At 43.8% G+C, this 22,149-nt stretch overlaps 1 protein-coding gene across 4 annotated transcripts in view; it reads right to left on the reverse strand.

Moving 5' to 3' along the window:
• Positions 1-16,869, reverse strand: part of TCP11L2 (t-complex 11 like 2) — a 41,821-nt gene extending 24,952 nt beyond the window's left edge. The window contains exons 1-5 of one of the 4 annotated variants that reach the window (XM_073788240.1): positions 16,708-16,869; positions 10,073-13,008; positions 8,114-8,305; positions 4,644-4,779; positions 90-210 (exon numbers count right to left, since the gene is read on the reverse strand). In XM_073788240.1, coding sequence (XP_073644341.1) covers positions 90-210; positions 4,644-4,779; positions 8,114-8,270 — 414 coding nt within the window. In that variant the 5' untranslated portion in view covers positions 8,271-8,305; positions 10,073-13,008; positions 16,708-16,869. Of the gene's footprint in view, positions 1-89; positions 211-4,643; positions 4,780-8,113; positions 8,306-8,750; positions 8,899-10,072; positions 13,009-16,707 lie in introns of those variants that run through there. The other 3 variants (XM_004314100.4, XM_019918322.3, XM_019918324.3) reach the window with 3 other exon arrangements.
• Between the last annotated feature and the right edge of the window lie 5,280 nt (positions 16,870-22,149).

Below are 22,149 nucleotides of genomic sequence, written 5' to 3' on the forward strand. Positions count from 1 at the left end.
TTTCAGAAGAGTCTCCAATACTCTCTGCAGGACACGAAAACAGCCTTTGGGGGGAAAATTACTAATTAATACAGACAACATCAACTTGCCTCTCTGATTTCTTCAAACAGCTTGATGGCGTGTTCATACTCAGGGGGCTCAGCGTTCAGTTCTGATTCCAAGACGTCCCAGAAGGCCTGGTGGACAACGTGCCTCACTCTACCGGCCAAGCTACAGGAATGAAATGGATCAATTTTAAAATAAGCACTATTTCTCCTGATTATAAAAGAAAGATGCTTATTGTAGAAATCTTAGAAAATGCAGAAAAACAGAGAATAAAAATTGCTCATAATCCTGTTATTAATCTTTTGACGTATTTGACATATGTTCAATGAATGCATTGTTTTAATATAATTGTTTTAATACTGAGTCTGTACAATATTATTTCATTTAGTACTCTGTCTTAAGTGTCTCCCCTAGATTTTTTAAATGCTTCCTCCGTATAGCTTTTGATATGTTCATAAAATTTCGTCCTAAGGAGATACCATAATTTACCTAGCTACTCTTCTACACAGACTTTTAGACTTGGTCTAGATTTTGGGGATGAGATGGCAAAATTGCTCTTTCCTTAACAGCTGAAGTTTCATGGCATGGAACAGAACAGATTGGCCCATGGAGACATGCATTTGATTGCCTGCCAGCTTCAGCTTAGATGTCCCATTTAAAGTTGGCCAGACCAAAACTGCTGAAATAGGAGCCTTCCTAGGAAAAGCTAACAATAGAGTAGGTGGCCACCTTGCTTTACCCTGTACGTCAATGCCCTAAAATAGGTGTATGTTAAAACACACAGGGACCTCTCTGGTGATCCAATGGTAAAGAATCCACCTTCCAGTGCAGGGGACGCAGGTTCAATCCCTGGTCGGGGAACTAAGATGCCACAGGCCGCGGGGCAGCTCAGCCCACACGCCACAGCTACTGGGCTTGCGTGCCTCAACTAGAGCCCGTGAGCCACAAACTACAGAGCCCACCCGCCACAACTAAAGAGAAGCCCGTGCACCGCAACAAAAGATCCTGCATGCCTCAACGAAGATCCTGCGTGCCACAACTAAGACCTGACGCAGCCATAAAAATAAATAAATAAAATTTAAAATAAATAAATAAATAAAACACACATTCCTACTGAACTCCTACACCATTTTGCAACAGCTTTTAGAAAAGCGCATATTTCCCTGAACTGTAATTACCTGCAAGTCTCTATCCCACACAGGGCTATACACCTCTCTCAGGTAGAGGTCATTTCTTCTAGGTACCTGCCACTGTACCTAGCATAACACTTGTCATTTACTGAGGGTTCACTGAATGCATGGTGAATGAATTAGTAATTTGATAGTTAAGCATATCTCCTAATTTTTCTTTTAAAGTACAAATAGCTAAATATACAATAATGCTATGAGAAGTGAAAATTAGCTTTCTGAGGAGTATGAGTTAAAACGGTTTCCGTAAGTGCAAATACTATATTCTACTCAGCCACTTTAAATGTAAAAACTTATTCTAGTTGCCTGAATAGACTTATTCAACATAAATGCCATTTCCAATGTTTGAGACTCTCTCGAGCAATTACAGAACAATGAGAAGGACAAACGTTGCTGGGACAGACTTTCGCTCTGAACTTTACAGGCCTCGTGTACTTGGCTTGAAGGCACCAACCAGGAGTGAGCTAAAACGACATCACAGCTCCTTGAGGGATGTCGGAGTTTAAGTTTTCCCAAAGGCTACAAGCTTTTTAATTTTGGGGAGTGGGAGAGGTAGGGAGGAAGGGGTGGAGATGAAATCAGTCAAATCATTTATGAGCATTCCTACCTGGTATCAGAAATCTGACTTATTTTACCAAGTGTTTCCCCCCACTTGGTAAAATATGAGAGTCGGCCATATTTTAAAGAGTAACAAGAGACAGTGCTTTGAGAGCTATCACCCTGTCTCCTTATTTGTCACAAATAATAAACGCTTATGCTTTGATAAAAAAAAGAAAAAAAAGTAACGACTTGGTCATTGTGGACGGTCATCTGAAAAATCAGCAGCTAATGATACGCTAATTCACTTTTAAACAAACGTAATGTGTCCCAACTCTACATGTTGTTTCCCTTGCTCACATTTTCTAGCCGTGGCAGAAAATGAAGAGAAGGGGAATTCGTACCTTCCACAGTATCAAAGTACTTACATGCAAGGCACTTATATGCCCAGGAACATGCATTTAGAGTGAGTGTTGTGGAGAATGCGAGGCTCAGATATGGTCACAGCAGAGCCAGGATTCAAACCCCGGGGTCTGTCTGATCCTAAAGGGCCTTCATTCAGCCTGTATTTGCAACTTTTGAATTTAAAGCACAAACACTCCCAATTTGTCTTTTCTGTACTGCATAAAACATACTTATTTTAACTTCAAAAATTCATTTTTATTAGTCAATAAATGTTTATTCAAAATTCAATATGTGGTAGGCCCTGTTTCAGGCGCTTGGGTGTAGTGAAAAGAAAGCCTCTGTTCTCAAAAAGCTTACATGTTAGCAGAGACAGAAGAAAAACACACTGAAAGGGAGTAAGACAATTTCAGAGCCACAAGGAAGGCAGAGGAAGACAATGTGGTCCACAGTGATGAAGAGGTGCCGATTTGGCGGGGTGGTTGAAGAAAGCTTCTCTAAGACAGTAAGCAACCTTAGAGCTGAGACCCAAATGGGGAAAAGAAAGCAGCTGGTGAAGATCTACGGGAAAAACATTAAAAAAAAAAGGAAGGGGCTTCCCTGGTGGCGCAGTGGTTGAGAGTCCGCCTGCCGATGCAGGGGACGCGGGTTCGTGCCCCAGTCCGGGAAGATCCCACATGCCGCGGAGTGGCTGGGCCCGTGAGCTATGGCCGCTGCGCCTGTGCGTCCGGAGCCTGTGCTCCACAACGGGAGAGGCCACAACAGTGAGAGGCCCACGTACCGCAAAAAAAAAAAAAAAAAGGAAGGAAGAAGGTCCAAGTCCCTGGGACGGGATCAAGCTGGTGTACTCCAGGATCAGCAAGGAAGCTTCAGTGTGGCTGAAGCACAGCAGGCAGCAGGAAAAGGAGGAAGAGACATGGTCAGTGAAGGGGGGCCTTGCTCACCATACTAAAGAGTTTGCATTTTTATTCTAAGTGTAATAGAACCATTGAAGGGTTCTATAAGCAAAGACATGATCTAATCTGATTTACCCATTAGAAAGATCACTGTGGCTACCTGTGGATGTGGAGGATGGACAATGCAGGAGCTAAGGATGGAGACCGGGCAACTAGTTAGGACACAAAGAGTACAGGTCAGAGACGATGGTGGCCTGGCCTGGGGGTGTAAGCAGCCCAGCTGATATAAAGGATCATGGTAAAATGCAGTCACCATAGAAAACCAAACAGATAAACCTACTTTGGCCAGTAATCCTAAAAAGTATTAGTGATTATTATAAACAACATCCCCAGGAGGAAGTCTATGATCCATATTTTAAAGAAGGAAAATTATTGTGTTTACTAATTTCCTGCTTTAAAACAAAAAAAGTTCTGAATGGAATCAAATATTATATGTTGTCTTAATTGACAGAGAGAATGCCTCCCAATTTATGAATGGCACTGTGAGTTTTAAGATTCAGTGCCGTTATCCATGAGCCTTTTTTTTTTTTTTTTTTTTTTTTTTTGCGGTACACGGGCCTCTGACTGCTGTGGCCTCTCCCGTTGCGGAGCACAGGCTCCGGACGCGCAGGCTCAGCGCGGCCATGGCTCACGGGCCCAGCCGCTCCGCGGCACATGGGATCCTCCTCGACCGGGGCACGAATCTGCGTCCCCCGCATCGGCAGGCGGACTCTCAACCACTGCGCCACCAGGGAAGCCCCCATGAGCCAATTTTCCCTCTAAAGACTATTTACCTGCAGTAATGGCTACAAGACTTTTCTCCTTTTTGTGCCAGGGGACCTGTGAGCCACTAAAACCAGAAAGACTGAGGTAGGATATAAGGGCATGGCTCTAACTAGAGACCCCTTGGGCATGAGGTTAACCAGGGGTGCCTATGCAGCTGTGATTCCTCCCTCCAGAGGCTTCTGGATCACCTCTTACCACTTTGGCAGCTCAGCTGCACTTACTTATCTTTCACAACCTGAATATTAGTTTTTAATAAGTCAGGCTGCAAATATTTCTTGAGCAGGTACTATATGTCAGGCACTCTGCTAGGCAATAAGGACAGAGCAAACAACATAGACATAGTTTCTCCGTTAATGGGGCTTTTGGTCAAGTGGGAAAGACAGACTTTGAACCTAAAATTATAAAACATCTTAACAAGAGGGAGGTAGAGGGGGCTATAGGAGTCTTTAGAAGGGGATTTAATGTAGTCTAGTGAGCTCAGGAATGTCAGGAAAAGCTTCCTTCAGGAAGAGACATATAAGCTGAATTCTAAAGATTATGAGTAACATATACCCTAGAGGAGTGGTTTTAAAAACAACTATAAGACCTTGTTAGAGAACTAAAATAAATACTGTTAACTCCCAGTGGATATTATATGAGACTGTCCAGGAATCAGTGTGAAAATCTGTGTTTGCAGTACACACACACACACACACACACACACACACACATCTGCAGCACAGGTTATGCACAACACATGCCTCCAGGTTACCTGTTCTCAGGGAGGGCATCTTGTTTCAATTGAAAGTTCTCATTTACAGCAATCTCATGAGCAAGAGTCATGTTTGATAAGTTCCTTGCTGCAGCCATCACTTCATCAAATGTTACAACTCTGGGAGGGCTTGTTGCTGAAAGGAAGACAAAAACCAGTTAATGCTCTGGAAGGAGTTGTCATCCAATGAAGCCTCCTGATGCACACAGGGTTTAAGTTACTCCAACATATATTTTCAGTAAGAAGAATATATATCAAAATAGATCGATTCCCCCACTTAATACTTAAGGCTCCAAAAATTTAAGAACTCCTTTGATAGCTTCAGTTACTGTATTGAAAATAAATTGTTGGTCGCTCTCGCCTTCTGAGATAGCCCACGCTCTGTCTGTGGAGTGTGTTTCTCTCTAAATAAATCCACTTCTTACCTATCACTTTGTCTCTCACTGAATTCTTTCTGCCATGAGACATCAAGAACCTGAGCTTCATTAAATCCTGAAACCAGATACTGAAACCCCCACCAGGTGGGAGAAGTTAACTATATGCTGCCACAACGCTCAGACCCAGGACCAGTTGGAACCAGAAGGTTGAGGCTGCTGACTCCCACGTACCTCACCACCAGCCAATCAGAAGAAAGCCCACGAGCTGATCACGTCCTCCTCTTTGAACCATCACTATAAAACTCCTCACTAACCCCTCCAGGTCAGGACACTCAGTTTTGAGAGCATTAGCCCCCTGTGGCCCCTTTGCTTGGCAAAGCAATAAAACTATTCTTTACAACTTCAAAAAAAAATAAAGAAAATAAATTGTCAAATGTTTCTGAGAAAATTTTATTAATATAGCCTATTATAAGTTATTTTTAAAAATTAAATCACCTCATTTTTTAGCGAATATTGATATCTGCATTTATTACATGTACTCTACAGGAAATTGATGACTACTTTTTATTCTGTAATTCATAACTCCCATTAATTTAAGCAGACTCAAAATGAACTGATTTTTTAAAACTATAATTTTGAAAAGTATATGCCGTATAGCACAATTCTAAGTTTTGCTAATTGGTAGTTATCATTTGACTTCGTTGAAGCATAACTTACCTCCTCGTAGGACTGTCCTGAGGTGACTAAACAAGATAATTTAAGTAAAGAACATGGTAAGAACTCAATAAATGTAGATAATTAAAATAAAATAAATCTGATAAGCTGATAATCTACTTCTCAGTAGGAAATAGTGGGTAAAGAATTATTTTAGTTATCTGTAAAGATTATTCAAAAAATTAACAAGTCATGTCTTTTTGAAATTGTTGTTGGAACTCTTGGCTTCTGTTAATTAAAAATCATTACCTCAAACAACAATCCTGACTGGCAATACTTTGCTACCTAAAATAATTTATTTTTAAAAAAATTTTTGGCTGCGTCACGCGGCATATAAAATCTTAATTCCCAGACCAGGGATCAAAACTGCACCCCCTGCATTGGAAGCATGGAGCCTTAACCACTGGACTGCCAGGGAAGTCCTTAAAATAATTTTAGAAATAAGAAGAGGAGGAGGTAGTGGAGAAGGTGGAGATGGAAGAGGAAGAAGAGGAGGAGGAAGGAATGCTGATATACAATTAGTAAAACCCTTCTTCAGGACACCTAGGTACCCTGCTGGAGACATCAACTCCATGTATAGTAATAAAGAGTGAGAAAAAGCACTGAAAGCTGGGGGGCTGCTAATAAATTCTTTTGCCAATTCTCTTTCCCATTAAGATTCTCCTTAAAACTGTCTGTATCCTTTGGTCCAGCAATCCAATTATATCCAAAGGAATTCCTAGAAAGGCTTTATGCACCACGATGTTCATAAAGCACTATTTGTAACAGCAAAAAAAAAAAAAAAAAAGGAAATGAACTAAATGCCCAATGATAAATCAGAGGTTAAATAAATTGATGGTATTTTCACTTGGTAAAGTAGTAAGCAGTCATAAAAACGTTTTAAAAAAAACATTATCATGAGTAAATATTTTAGTTATAATAATAAGTGAAAAAAGTCCACATACATATACAAATGTATATCTATCTGCAGTATGAAGATATGACAAAGCACTATCACCTGTCATCTTTGGGTGACATTATAGGCGATAATTTCTTTTCTTTCTACTTATCTACCTTTCCATTTTTTTAAATGAGAATGTACTAATTTAGAATAAATACACGACAGATGAATGGATAAAGAAGATATGGCACATATATGCAATGGAATATTACTCAGCCATAAAAAGAAACGAAATTGAGTTATTTGTAGTGAGGTGGATGGACCTATATATAGTCTGTCATACAGCGTGAAGTAAGTCAGAAAGAGAAAAACAAAGACCGTATGCTAACCCATATATATGGAATCTAAAAAAAAAAAAAAAGGTCATGAGGAACCTAGGGGCAAGACAGGAATAAAGATGCAGACCTACTAGAGAACAGACTTGAGGACACTGGGAGGGGAAAGGGTAAGCTGGGACAAAGTGAGAGAGTGGCATGGACATATATACACTATCAAATGTAAAACAGATAGCTAGTGGGAAGCAGCTGCATGGCACAGGGAAATCAGCTCCGTGCTTTGTGACCGCCTGGAGGGGTGGGATAGGGAAGGTGGGAGGGAGGGAGATGCAAGAGGGAAGAGATATGGGAATATATGTATATGTATAACTGATTCACTTTGTTATAAAGCAGAAACTAACACACCATTGTAATGCAATTATACTCCAATAAAGATGTTAAAATAAATAAATACAAATGAACAAACTTTTTCTGAAGTGGGCATTTGATCATATTAAATGCTAGTTGCTTCTCTCTGCATTTGCTTGGGCAGCTTAAGGAGTTATATTTCCCATACAAAATGTCAATTAAAAAGCTAAAAAAAAAATGACAAACACACGTCTTCACACATTTCTAGCTATCACACACAAAAAAGGAAAAAGACATCTCCCTTCACCATGGCACTCCTTTCATTCCTTCTCGTACTCCTGGTGCAGTAATTCTCCTCGTGGGCACTTTTCTGGGGTGATTTGCACAACAGTTTTTGAAATCAGTAGGAAACCCTTTAGATTATTTCATTTCCTGCCTGACCCTTGAGTTGGGGCAAGTTTCGTTCTATGTAAGCAAGAAAGGACCGATTTGAATTTACCCTTGAATGTGGCTCAAAAAATGATCTCAAGAAGGAGTAGCTTTCTGCTAATCTAGAGAGAAGACAGGTGGGGTTGGCAGACCTGATTTATAGCCAAACCAAAGCAGATCAGAGACAATGATGAAAATAAAAATGGGCAGATTGTAAACATCAGTGGCAATTTATTGCTGAGAGCATGTACAAGACAGCTGCAGGGCCCTGGCAGTGCCATTCCAGTACATCTAGAAGGGAAAAGTCAGTACTTTGCTCTCATTCATTTCCGAGTTTTAAAATCCAACATGTGTGTCTAGAACCACCTCCACTCCCCATTGGCTTACAAGCAGGAGAGCTGGATTTGCTAGAAGAGTCACTTGTAAAGCTCTGCCTGGAGCACTCATAGTCACTGAGCGAAGCCATGCTTTCGGAAAACCGGGAAGAGTCTGAATCACTTGGCTGGTCCTCGCCCACACACTGCTTCTCACCATTGAAGGGCATTTTGTGTCACTGGAGTGTGGGTAAAGAGACAGCACCTGCACAAACAAACAGACCCTGTGTCAACGTTCTGCGGTACTCCCTCCAGTGGTGCTGGTGCTTCGTTCAATGTAGAAAGCCGTGTCGCATGTGTCACAGCACTGGAAAGGCCCCCAGAAGATGACCTCCTTCCTCTCATGGCACCCGGGCCAGGCTATCACTAGGCCTGCAAGACTGCCTTCCAGAAAGGGATTCCACAGCCAAGGTGTGAGCTCACACAGGACATACTTGGTGTGAACGTGGAGCAGCCCCCAGCAGTAAAGCATCCTCAAAAAACAACGCGCAGAGCACACACTCTCTCCTCCTGAGGGTGCTAAAGCGTGGGAGGGTAAGAGTGAGAGTGGGGGGCTCTGGGTTTGAAGCTTGTTCTGTCTTTTGACATGTGACCTTGGAGAAGTCACTTAACTCCCTACCTTATGAGTCAAGCTGGGCTGAAAGACTAACCTCATAGGGTTGCTTGAAGATGAAACAGGATTAATCTTATTAAAGTGCTTAGCACAGCATTCAAATGTTTGCTATTATTATTGTTCCTCTGTCTTTGTTTTAAATAAAATATTTTTGAAATCAGCCTTTTTAGTTGTCTGTGAGCCTCCTAGGGGAAGAGGAAGACTAATTAAAATTTCTGGCCAGCAAGTATATAGGTTTTTCTCCTCCATTTTCCCATGAACTGTCACGCTATGAAGACTAAGGCCTGGTATTTCGTTTGTGCTTTAGACAGTACCTACCGCCATCCAATGAACAAACAGGCACAAAAGATCCTGATTCACAGGTTGGGGGGAGAACAGACACCAGGAGACATATTGTGCCATAAAACCAGTCCCTGGACTCTATATCCACGGCTGTTTCTGGGACATCAGATTGCTTCCCAGGGAAGGGCAGGGCAGTTGGGCCCAGTCAGCCACTGGAAAGGAGATCCTGGGTACCCAGGACGCTCAGGCCTGATCCCAGGATCCTCAGCCAGGCCTGGGAGGAAGCTGGCCCTGATATGAGTGTGGTGATAGCTGACACTGAGGGGAAACCTGGGCCCGAGGAGAAAGGCACCTCAAATCCTGAACAGATGGTAATGATAGTAAGGGTTCACTGAATCTCTTTAAACCTGAGCCAGCAATGAGATACTCAGAGCTTTTAAAGCTATCAGAATGGGAAACCACAACTACCCATGGAATGCCTGGAAATGCCTGCAGTTTCTTCAATGATTCCTTTGATGTGTATTAAGTGCCTACTATGCACCAGGCACTGGGAAAAGTAACAGTGAACAAAATACACAGGGCCATCCTCTCATGGCTCTCAAGTCCAGTTACCTAAAATTGCGTGTGCCAGATGCTAGAGGACAAGGAACGGGAAACCAAGGCATTGCTGAGGAAGCACGCGAAAGGAGAGGCAGGGTTGGGACCAAGGTAGGGGGATCGAGCCTCTGCTGAGAGAAACAGTGCTATTCTTTATCCTTTGGGTGATGACAGAGAAATGGATGGGCCTGAGAGGGACCTACTAAAGGTCAAAAGCCAAGGGCACTTGCCCCTGGTCTCACCTAAACAACCTCTCCAGTCCTGCCACTTGTAGAAATGCACCCGTGCTCAGCCCACCACTTTCGCAAACAGAAAACCACCAACTTGGAGGCTGCCTCTGCAAACCGAAGGGCAGGGAGTGGGGACGAGCTGCCAGGAAGCTCCCCGGTAGATACACTCGCCTTCTCCTAAAGCCCAGAAGCCAACCATCTCGGACACAGACTGAGGGCCGACCCCTGACATCCTCGGCAGTGAACTCACCTCCTTTACCACAGGCAAACTAGATTCTCCTTGAGCGTTAACTCCCATCTGCTGGAAGGGGGACAGGTGCGGGTGAGGATAGAGGACAGAAGAAAAGGGTCTGCTCCAACCCTTTCAATTCCACCGAACCCCAGATCCCAACTGGTGCGCTTACCCTTCCCTCTAGGCTTCTCTCTTCGCCAACATTTTACTTCTCACTGATGGCATTTCTCGAAAATGCTAGCTTCTCCAGGAAGCCTTCCCTCTACGCCGTGGCCAGAGCTAAGGGCACTCTTCTTTGTACACCTGCAGCACATTTCTTGTATCTGCACAATAGCACTTAGACCCTTGTAGCTATTTTCCTCCTGTGGCTACTTCCGACTCTCCTTAATAGGCAGGAACTGTGTCTCGTCCCACCATCATCAGTGTCAAGTATGTGACAAATATTCATTTGGTGTTAGCTGAATGGGAATCACTGAATCCCATCTGGTACAGCTGCAGCCAGAACATTTGCAAACTGATTATCACTTCACATTTACAGCCCTGCTGCTGTCAAAGTTCAAGGCCTGGAGCAGAGTACCTACCACCTCAACCTGCTTTATTAGGCTTAAGACTCAATATTCCCTGGTCCTGTCACACTCTTACTAGAATATCTTAAACTCTGTTTCCATTTTATTATTTCATTCATTCAACTGTAACAACTGTGCTGTGATGCTCTGCCCTCAATTTCTCTTCACTTTGGCTATTTTTCCAAGTAAGAGTGAATAAGAGCTTCCATCCATTGGAATTTATGAACTGGGTTAATAGCTATAACTCTCCATTTCACTTTTCTACTCCAGCTGAACAGCACACTTCATAGGTTTCTTAACTGTGTCTAACAAGGCAGCTAAGTACAAAGATTAAAAAAAATAAAAAGCTCTAGGTTAGGAGGTAGAAGTCCTGGGTGTAAGGCCTGGGTCTGTTGTTGATGTGCTGCATGACTTTATCCACATCGAGTCTGCTCTCTTCACCTCATTTTTCTGAGGGGGCTGGGCCAGCTACCAGGTGCCTTTTAGTGAGGAATTGCTAACATGCTATAAACCCAGAGTTCCATGAGGCATCACTAGAAGCTCTGAGAAATTAAATGCGCTCATGGCAGACATACTTAATAACATGCAACTACGCTTTCTTCCAACAATTCACTGGAGGTAGAGCTTCTGGCATAGGGGATGTAACAGAAAATGTAAAAGCATCAAAATGTTTAGAGACTCTTGTTTAGTTAAGCCTCCACATTACATCTGGGTTTTAGTGGATCCAAGCAGAAACTTTTCTTTGAAGCCAAAATGCACACTATTACTCTATCAAGAAATCGCCTGCGTCCTCATATTAATAATACCTAACTCACAGGGTTGGTGTGAGATTTCATTCAGTCAATCTATGTAGAGTGCTTGGAACAGTGTCTGACACAGAGTAAACAGGATACAGATGTTTGCTATTGTTAGTATTATTTGCTTTAGTAGTTGTTATTATCATCATTTCAGTCATTAAAAACTCTAGAGGGAAGAACAGCTCTATTCCATGATGATAAAAGCATGTTACCCTACAGATAACAAAGACCGGTATTTAACCTAGGACAGAATTCTTGCATTTGTTTGAAATACAAAAATCAAAAGCAAATGGCCCATCACGGTGTAAACAGTTTTCTGTAAGTTCCTTCACACTTGCTCTTACCTTTCTTGGTCTCTGGTTTCCATACAGGTCATCTGGGGACAAAGCTACTTGACTCAAAGACACTGACGGTAATTAGACTGTTTTTAAAGCTATTTTGGATTCTCTCTTAGAATAGTGATAACGAAAACAGGTTGTTTCTTTAAGAAAGGTAATGTTTCTCATACTGACAAACCCAGATTTACTTAACCTTCACCATTGCGACTCACAAACCAACCAAACAACTTTCCAGGAACACCACTTCTCATCCTACCTGGGAGGATTTACTCACTGGCCAAATGTAAAGTCAATGTGAAGAGAGAAGATAACGCCAAAACAAAGCCTCCAACACTCCAGTGAGTCACTATTCAAAGAGAATCATCACATTTTTCATTGTACCGTTCCACATTTTATAATAATAAAGGCAGTATTATGTCATTCTTTCCAAGGTCAATGACTGGGAGGCAGCAGGCACTTGAATACTTATTGTTGAATGAATGGCAGTATGACCACTGACATTTTAGAGAGGAGGGAACAGGTACAGAGACCTGAAGGGGCTAGTCCTGTGTTCCAGCACATATGGAGCAGAGATCAGTTTTTAATTTGCCAGTGATCCTCAGGCTGCATCCAGATTACCGACTTTACTTCCTATTTCCTTTCTGCAGCAAACTCTATCTGCAAATGATCCTGTGCTGGTTCAGGACTGCAAAGATCCACCAGTGACAATGCACATGTCACCGAAGCAGTTAGAACACCGGCTCTGGAGCCAGATGGACTGGTTCCTTGATCTCGACTCGAGATATTTACTGACTGGAGACAGGGAACTTACCATTTATGAATTGGGGACAATACTATTATCTACCTTGTAGAATTGTTGTGAAGATTAATTGAAATAGTCTATGTCAAGTACTTAAACACCTACTAAGTGCTCGACAGATACCAATTATTATTTTATTCTTATTAGAGGAAGTCATGAATTAAAAAAATATATCAATGTCATAAAAAACAAAGAAAGGTTGAGGATATGTTCCAGATGAAAGAGGACTTGACAACCGCCTGCAATAGATGATCCTAGATTGCATCCTGTACCAAAGAAAAAAATGCTACAAAGAACATTATTAGGGCTTCCCTGGTGGTGCAGTGGTTGAGAGTCTGCCTGCCGATGCAGGGGACACGGGTTCGTGCCCTGGTCCGAGAAGATCCCACATGCCGGCGGAGCGGCTGGGCCCGTGAGCCATGGCTGCTGAGCCTGCGCGTCCAGAGCCTGTGCTCTGCAATGGGAGAGGCCACAGCAGTGAGAAGCCCGCGTACGTACCCCAAAAAAAAAAAAAAAAAAAAAAAAAGAACATCATTACATCAATTGACAACATGGTTACAATACTTGAATCTACTGTCTGTATTACAATGTTAAATTTACTGAAGTTGATAAATGTGCTGTGATTGTGCATTTAGGAAAAAAGGCCAGCGATACATGCAACTTTCTCTCCAACGAGAGAGAAAAAGACAAAACAATAAAGCCTATGGAGCAAAAGGTTAATAGGTGAATATGAGTAAAAGGTAGACAACAGGGAGTTCTTTGTACTGTTCTTGCAACTTTTTCTGTAAATTTGAAATTATTTCCAAGCAAAAGGTTAAAAGAGAAGAAGTACTGAACCAAAAGTTCAAGTCTACTTCAGAACAGCCCAGTCTCCTGTAGTTTTCAGATCTTGATTGTTCCCACCATTACAATAGCTTAGATCCACTCTATTACAGAAACTCTTCTAGACAGTTAAACCCATCCCAATGTCCTTCTTGAACAGTGCCTAGTGAATAAAACAGGAAATCGTCCAGAGTCCTTCTGAAAAGGCAAAAGAAATCATCCTTTTTAAGAGTTCTTCTCCAGGTGGGTTTCCTTTTCTTAAGAAGTCTCCTGGCAGTGGTTTATAACCCCTCTGTGATCTGGCCTCTGCCCACTTCATTCTGTTACCACTCTCCCCCTAATCCTTCATGCTCTGGACACAATGGCCTTCTTTGGGCTCCTCAGACATGCCAAACTTCCTCCTTTGGAGCACTTGCACCTGCTTTTCTCTTCCAATGGGATGTTCTTCTCCCTGATCTCTGTGTGGTTGGAGCCTTGTTGTCATTCAGATTTGAAAGCAAATGTTACAACTTCAAAGTGACCTTCCTTAATATCTCCACTAATTCCATTTAAATTTGTCATCTTAGAGCTTAGAACACCGCATGGGATAGAGAAGGAGCTCAGTGAGCATCACTGATGAACAAATTAAGCCACGTTCTATTCAAAAGACAACTTGGGCCGCCCTTCTCTGCCTCACTCACACTGCTCATATTCCCATTATGCAGTCATTTAAAGTACGATAGTTGTTTTCTGCAAATCTGCCTCGCCACTAAATTTTAAGCTCCTTGTGGGAAGAAGCTACATCTCCCTTCTCCAATTCCCAGTGCAAATTAGCAAAGACTCACAGTCCCAGAGCTTAGAGAAACTTTTACATTGTGCCTTTCCAACCTCCTGATGCTAACTGATAGCACATAATAACAATTGGAGTTAACAGTTATTGAATACTTACCATGGCTCGGCCCCCATGATAAGTGCTTAAAATGTTTTATCTTCTTGAATCTTCATCATAACCTTGTTAGCTAAGGTATCATCATTATCCCTGTTTTATAGATAAGAACCTGAGGCTCAGAGAGGTTAAGTTATTTGCTCGAGGGTTCATAGCAGCGGCAGAGGCACAACTCTAATCCAGGCAGTGGATCCTTAAAGCCTGTGCTCTTTACCACTCTAGGATGGCTGCAGAAAATTTGGTGTACTGCTCGTTCTTTCCTCTCCCACTCTGCCATCGATCCACGCACTACCATGTGGACACTTGCACATGTGGTAACAAGCTGACCTTACCCCCAGGGTGTCTGCTTAAGTGCTATACTGTGAAGGGCATCACTGAAAGAGTCCATTGACCAAACTTATTCTCAACCACCCCACTAGATTGACTGAAAATCCTCTATCAGGGAGCCATTCTTTATGCACTGCAAAATCCCTCCTTAAAACCCAAATATTATCAAAAGGGTTAATTGCTTATAGTTAGCATGAGTCAAAAGCATTTTGAAGTGAATTATTCAGATTATCCAGCAGGGGCCTGAGGAATGGAACCCATTCAATTAAGGTTAAGTCATGAAAAGAGAATATTTCAAGAAATATCTAGCGGGTATCATTCTTCAAGACCAGATCAAGGTCAGCTGCAAAGACAAGCATTCATATATTTGTAGTAAAGGGCAGGGAGTCAGAGGAGTAGGACTGGGCTCTGAAGAAAACACTGCAGATGATAAGGAAAAATCTTCATCTTCTGCAAAGTGCTGCTTTAGAACCAGTCCTAAACAGCAGCAGCGCTTAAAAAGTTATTCACACGCAGCAAAGCAAAAACCACAGGGCAGAGAGGTAGGTGCCTGCTCCATTCAGCTAGAGAATACTGGTCTTCATCAAATTAGAGCCAACAAAGAGCTAGATAAAAGCCAACAAAGCCAGTCATTGTCTAAAAAAGCAGATGTTCACGCCACACATAACATTACAACGTCAGGGAGAAGGATTTCTAGGCACTTTTCACACTTGAAAACACTTCTTCTCCCACCCCTGGTTGGCCTGTTTTAGTACCTGTTTCCCCCTCTGGGCCCTCAACCCTCCACAAAATGGCATTGAAGCTGCTTCCACACACGACTGGGTATCTTCAGCTCTGGGCCACTTCAAGTCAGGCAAACTCCACGGGCTGCCAGGGTGATAGATGAAATCCCTGGAGGCAAGAGGAAAAGGCAGGCCGAGCGCCTCCTGCAGTGGGAACCACTGTCATAACCTCATTAAGTTTGCAGGTGGGACAGAGCAAGGTCTCTGACTGGGCTGGAGACCCACGGGACCAAGAGGATCTTGGGGGCCGAGGGGCCGACCGGGGACAAGGACAGCTTGTCTAGTTTCTTCAAGGTGAAAGTAACTGGATAACCATCGAAGACAGCATAAACTTTAGTCACTTGAGGGCCACTCTTCACGCCTGTTTCCACATTTCCATCCTCACCTGTGCTCTATCAAACACTTCTCTTTATCTGAACTAGATTTTTGCATTTAGATACACTTAGTTTGAAAGGAAACTTTATATCATTGTGAAGTCGCTCGGCTTAAGGGAACAGTGTTTCTTAATACTAACGAAAACACTTAACCACGTTCGTCCACGTGCCACCTCAAATCATCGCTGTGACCCGAAGTGGCGCCACACAGAGTAGCAGCCTTGGGAAGCACAAGGCAACCCTGACCGCCCCAGGGGTTCGAGCCCGGGCCTGGTGGGCATGTCCCGCCTCTTCCCCGCAACTGAGGGTACAGTCGTGGGGACGCATCAGCACACCCCTCGCCCACGTCCTCTGGGCGCCCCTCCCCTCCAGCAGCACGTTTCCTGTCAAAACAAACTCTTGGGGGAGGGGACGGCGTAGGCCGAGCCGAGCACCGAGGAAACCCGGGCAACAACCCCCAAACACACAGGTGGGGCCCCTCCCGGCCCCGACAGCGACTCAGTTCGCCCACCCGGGCCAGGGGTTGCAGGCGACAGGATGCCCGCTCCCGGAGCCCCGATGGTGGGAAGCCGCTCGCGGCGCGGTCGCTGGCACGGACCCAGGGGGATGTAAGCAGAGGCCAAGCGGCCCCGACCCTGGCGCCTCCAGGGCCCAAAGCCCACGGCAGCTCCAACACCCACCGTGGCAACTCGGCGCCCGCGTCCCGCTCCCACGCGGGACAGCGGTTCGAGGTCAAACAAGGTGATGTGGCGGGTTGGGGGAGCAAGGAGCGGGCCTTTACCGCCCCTGCCCCCGGGTCCCAGGACGGCGCTCCAAGGTGGGGTGGGGGAGACCCTCAGGCTGCCCGGGGGCGACGTGTCCCTCCGCCGATCCGGGCCCATCGCCTCAGAGCCCGCGACCCCCTTCCCCGGGATGGTACGCACCGGCTCCGACGCGGCGACAGACGGAGGAGAAAGGCGACTGAGTGAGCCCGGTTCGGGCGTCTCTGCGTGTTCCCTCGCCCAGCACGGCATAAACACCTCAGAAGCCCACGAGTCCAGCAACCCTCAACCTCCCCGGCCCCCTCCCACCCCCACGCGGCATTTAAAGGGCCGGGAGGGACTCTAGAGAGGCAGCCACGGCGTGGCCATCACGTAACCGGAGAGAGGGGGGAAGACGGCATCGGGGAGAAGGGGAAATCTAGGGCACTTCAGCTTCCATGTCCGAGCTCTGACAGATCTGACCTAATACAGGACATTTCCCTCAGCTTCGGATGAAAGAGCCCAAGGAGAGCTCGGATTGGGTGTGTTCTGGGTGCGAGAGGGAACGGTTTCCCCCCCGTGGGCTGAGAGTGGTGCGGTCCGGGGACTGCTAGGGGCGGGGAGAGAAGTGTTTACGGAACTGGGGCAGCGGTGCCATCCTCAGCTCTCCGTGTTGGAGGCGGGGCCTGTCGGGACGCTGGGGACGGGGCGGAGCGGGGATTCTTGGGGCGGAGCGGGGATTCTGGGGACAGGGCGGAGCCACCGGCGGAGGTGCTTGTGGAGCGCTGGATTGACCCCCCCCCCCGACCCCGGGCTCCCGGGGCGCACCACCGTAAGCAATGCTGCTAGGTCCCCGGCCGCGCGTGGAACTTTTACAGCCCGAACACCCCTCATCTAGACCGGGCGATCCAAGTTAAGTGCCCACTATCACAAGGTCTAAACTGAGACAACCCAACCCACAAACGGGCAAGTGCATTCCCACTCACGTCAGCAGCCAACTTGTCACCTATGTTTGTGTCTGCACCTCCACAGAAGCAGGAGTCCAGATTTGCATATGGCTGGACAGAACGATTAGCTCCTGGAAGTCACACCCACCCAGGCTCTCTGAAGACGTAAACTTCGTGTGGACGCAAAAGATAAAGCATCTTACTTCCCCTAGGGTTCTTGGGCATCTATCTCCCGGAGAAGTTTCGACAGCGGTTAATGTAAATAAGCAGTCCCAGGGAGCTCGGTGCGGTCAGGCCTACTGTTCGGCTTTGCTGTGGGTGTGCTTCAGAGTGTACAGAAACACCCTTCCCCCAACCGCACACACGAAAGCCACTGTATCTTCTGTCAGGTGTACATTGGTGTTATTTGAGAGACAGTTTCATGCAAGAATGTAAGTGACTTTTGTATAGGCTCAAGTACTTCCATTTAGTGCTGAAATCATGTCTGGATTGTGAAAGCAAAATTGGTTCTAGAAAAAGAACCAGACAAGCAACATTTTAAAGGAGGGCAGAAAGCCAGTTAACCTAGATGGAATCATTCAGTGTCACAACATGGGCTCATACTGCTATGAGATCTTGGTCAATGGGGAAACATGATAACTGTCTCATTGGGTTTTTGTGAGGATGAAATGAGATAAAGCAGTGCTTAGAGCTGTACACAGTAAGCACTCAATCAGTGTTGTTGAAACTATTTGGCAAACCACTCTGAACAACCTTAGCTGGTGATCTGTATAAATTTGTAGTACTTGTGTCTCCTTATGCCACTCTCTCCTCCCTTCTCCTAAAATACACAACTTGTTACAAATCAAGAGATTAAAGAGAAAATGCTATTGCCACCCAGGTTCTTTCCTATGAACCTTGTTTATACCGTTTGTTGGAATCAGAAGTCAGGTTGACAGAAGCCTCTAATTTCAATTCTTGCCAAATAACAACCACCACACAACTGCCATCACCACCCTAAAGATTCCACAATAGAAAGATTAACTAAAAATATCCCCCAGACTTCTGGACACTGTGACAATGACACATTGCAGCTTTGCTTCCTTTGTTAGCTTTGCAGGAGCTTAAGTATTGTTTTGCCGTATTACATAACGTGAAGCAGGTAAGCATTAGTCGGGAGAGTTGTCCAGTCTACCTGGGTCACCAGCTGCCTGACCCTGGGCATGACACTTACTTTAAAGCTCAAATATGTAACTCTCAAAGCCACGAGGAAGCAATTTTTATCAAAGCAGATGAGTCAAGTTTCAGCCTTTGCTGGGGTGAGAACCTTGAGGCAGAAGAGGTAGGGTAAAACCAGAGACCCATGCTAAGGAGAAAAATTCTCCTGGAAAAACAATCTTCTATTACATCAACGTTAAATAACTTGCTATCTGGAAACCTTTGGGTCAATTACCTGACTAATTGTCCTTAGCCTGGCTTGTATATAAAATCACTTTGAAGAAATACAGTACTGTAAAGCATTAGGTAGTTTCCTTAAAAAAAAAAAGAGCCTTGTATCATATTCTTACTCAGAGAGCTCAGGCCGTCGTAGAATAAAGTCCTCCTTGCTCAGATTATGTTCATGACCTTCCAAAAAAACTGTCTGAAAAGGCAACCTCTTTAGTAAGTAAAATAATTAGCTTTTTATTTGAAGAAGACATCACACCTAATTTTTCTAACTTTTCTGTTTTGAATCACTTAGAGAACTCATGGTAATGCAGTTTGTTTAAGTTAACACAATAGATTAAATTTGATCTGTTACCTTTGGCAAATAACAAAGGACAGATCAAAATTTTTGCTTGGTAAAGAAATGTAAATACTACTTTTCTTTTGACACATCTTAAATCTGAGTTTTAAATTACAGTGAAGCCTTGTATAAATCAGAAAATCCCAAAATGTAATTTTAATATGGATTTGCAACCTCTCAGCCATTTAACTTTTATAGCAGGGCTGCATCTTGTGCTGATCTAGCATAATGCAAATTCAACTAGACAGAGATAGGATGGGGAGTGTGGAGCACAGCAGCATAACTGGAACTCTGCCAATGATTTTAACCCCTTCTTCTCTCTGTGGGAGTTGTGAGGCTTCGCTTTCCTGAGTTGATCTCAGTTTCCAAGCTTCTCAATTATGTTCCAAACTTCTTATCCAAGGCTGGTTTCGTGAGCATGCAGTGGCTCAAGACCCTGACCTTGGAAGAGCCCCATACTAGGTTTAATGCTCTGATGCTGCCAACTTGAAATTCTCAATATTTTTTAAACAAGAAGCTCTGCATTTTCATTTTGCACAAGACCTCGAAAATCATGTCGCTGGTTCTGATCTCACCACACAGAATATGAGTCTAGTGTTTAAGGTGCTTGTTTTCCCTTTATCTGTCCTCAAATACAAGACAATTACTTTATATAGTGCTCAGGTGAAGAAATATATATGTTTCCAGGAATCCCCTGGTGGTCCAGTGGTTAGGACTCGGTGCTTTCACTGCCGGGGCCGGGGTTCAATCCCTGGTAGGGGAACTAAGATCCTGAAAGCTGAACAGCTGGAAAAGGAAAAGAAAAGAAAAAAGGTGTTTCCAAGGTCTTATGGTCCACTTAAGGAATTTTCAAGGATAACTTTGATTGCACATGATTTTGACCTTATGATCTCTCTTTAGAACCTAACCCCTCACATAATATATGACTCCACTGTAAGTAGAAAAATTGATTAAATGGAATCCCATCTCTTTTTCTCTCCCCTGTCCATCTTAACGTGCTAGGAAGGACTAAAAAGCAATAAGGGCGGGGGGGGGAAGGGCAATAGAAAGTAGAAGGAAGAAAAATAATTCGGCTAGTATATGAACAAGATGATCCGTTACTAAATGTTCAAAATTTAGCCACACCTTCTTGGCAGATTTGTCTTTCTTTTTTTTTCTTTTGGTCTTGAATATAAGGCAGATTTAGATCATTTACCAGTTCTGAGAGAGAATCAAAATGTTGATTCTTGATCAAGTTTCCAACTCACCAAAACCAGTTTTTCCCCTGACTCTACTCAACTGAATTGGTGTAAAATTGGAGATTATTTCTCATTCCAATTGCCTCACACCTACCATACTAAAAAGAAAACCATTCTTAACTAGTACCCCCCTCACCCTCCATGGGCCCCCTCCACTTACCTGACAACCACGGTTGTCCCTCGGAAAGCCAAAAAAGAGAGCGAGGGCCAGCAATGAGGACAGCTCTGGGCAGGAAGTGGGAGGGGCCAAGGAGAGATGAAGCTCAAAGGAACACCTATGCGAGGCCAAAGAGATGATGGCTCAGAGCTCAGCCAAGACAGCCATACTCTCTATCCCACCTCTGGGCCAGCAGGCAGCTGTTTTCTAAATGTCTTCATAGTCCTTCAACCATGGATGAAGATTTGGGCCCTCAATTTAAAAATCAATTGGAACACCCAGCGGGGTGGGGGAAGAGCTTCTAAAAGTAAAGGCAAAACCCAGAAGACATAAAGGAAAAGATTAAGAAATGTGACTCTTCAGATACAGCGTTCAACATAAAAACATGAATTATAGAACAGTCACTGTGCGGTGATACCATTTATGCTTGAGAGAGAGCTGGCACTAGAGAGCACATGTATGTATTTTGTATACATGACATGCATAAAAATGGACTAAAAAGTTAGCCTCCCAACTGTAAAGGAAGGAAGTTGGGAGATGTTCCTCCTTTATTCTATATACATACAAATGGCTTGTTTTTTTTACAATGAGAATGTATTCATTCATACATTATTAATGTAATTTCACATGGCCTCACAATGATACTACTCTTATCATTGAATGTCCTCCTCAATATGCCTTAGTGATGGAGGGCTATTAACACTACACAATAGTTTTCCCATCTCCTTTGTACTCATATTTTTTTAAAGTCATGATAAGAAAAGGAGCTTTTTATGTAAACTCTGGAAAGGAATAGATTTGCAAAAGGCCCTTCACTAAGGTATGTCAAAATTATTTATGCTGGGGGGTGGAATACTCAACTTTACTTTTTAAGTTGTTCCCTTCAAGCCCAATTCTTAGACAGTCAAGGTGCATGGAGTTTCCTTTGATTTTAAAAACATGTTTTGCCCCACCTGCAACCTCTAAGGGTTTCTTTCCTTTGATGATAAACCAAAGTGGTATGGGACTTAAGTAATTATATTACTTTTTGAGGATAAAAAATTGAGAGCCCCGAACATTCAGGTGTCTGTACAATAGTTTTTACTTAAGTTCCAGAGGGTTCGAGTAGAAGGTATTACAGGGTTTATGACTGAGCAAAGGGATACTGAGTGACTCACTGAAGTGGCTGGTCAAGAATAGAAAACAAAGCTCATTTCGTGCCTTCTCTACATACACACACACACACACACACACACACACACAGAGTCACATGCAAAGTATTACCTATTGGCATTATTATTTAATTTCCATAACAACATGCCAACAAGCATACCAGCACTGTATCAACTAAGTGCCCAAAGTATTTATAATCACATTGCATTACTCTAGAAGGGTGCTTGGACCAGGTACCGGGGTGGCTGTGCCTTCCAGGTAGCAAGGAGAATGAAATGGTGCCAACTCTCTTAAAATATGAAGCTGCCCATGCATCTCTCATATGTATATATGAAGCAGTCAGAAAAAGAAAAAAAAGTAAATTCT

Source organism: Tursiops truncatus, chromosome 11 (genome assembly GCF_011762595.2).
Source record: "Tursiops truncatus isolate mTurTru1 chromosome 11, mTurTru1.mat.Y, whole genome shotgun sequence".
Taxonomy (NCBI): domain Eukaryota; kingdom Metazoa; phylum Chordata; class Mammalia; order Artiodactyla; family Delphinidae; genus Tursiops; species Tursiops truncatus.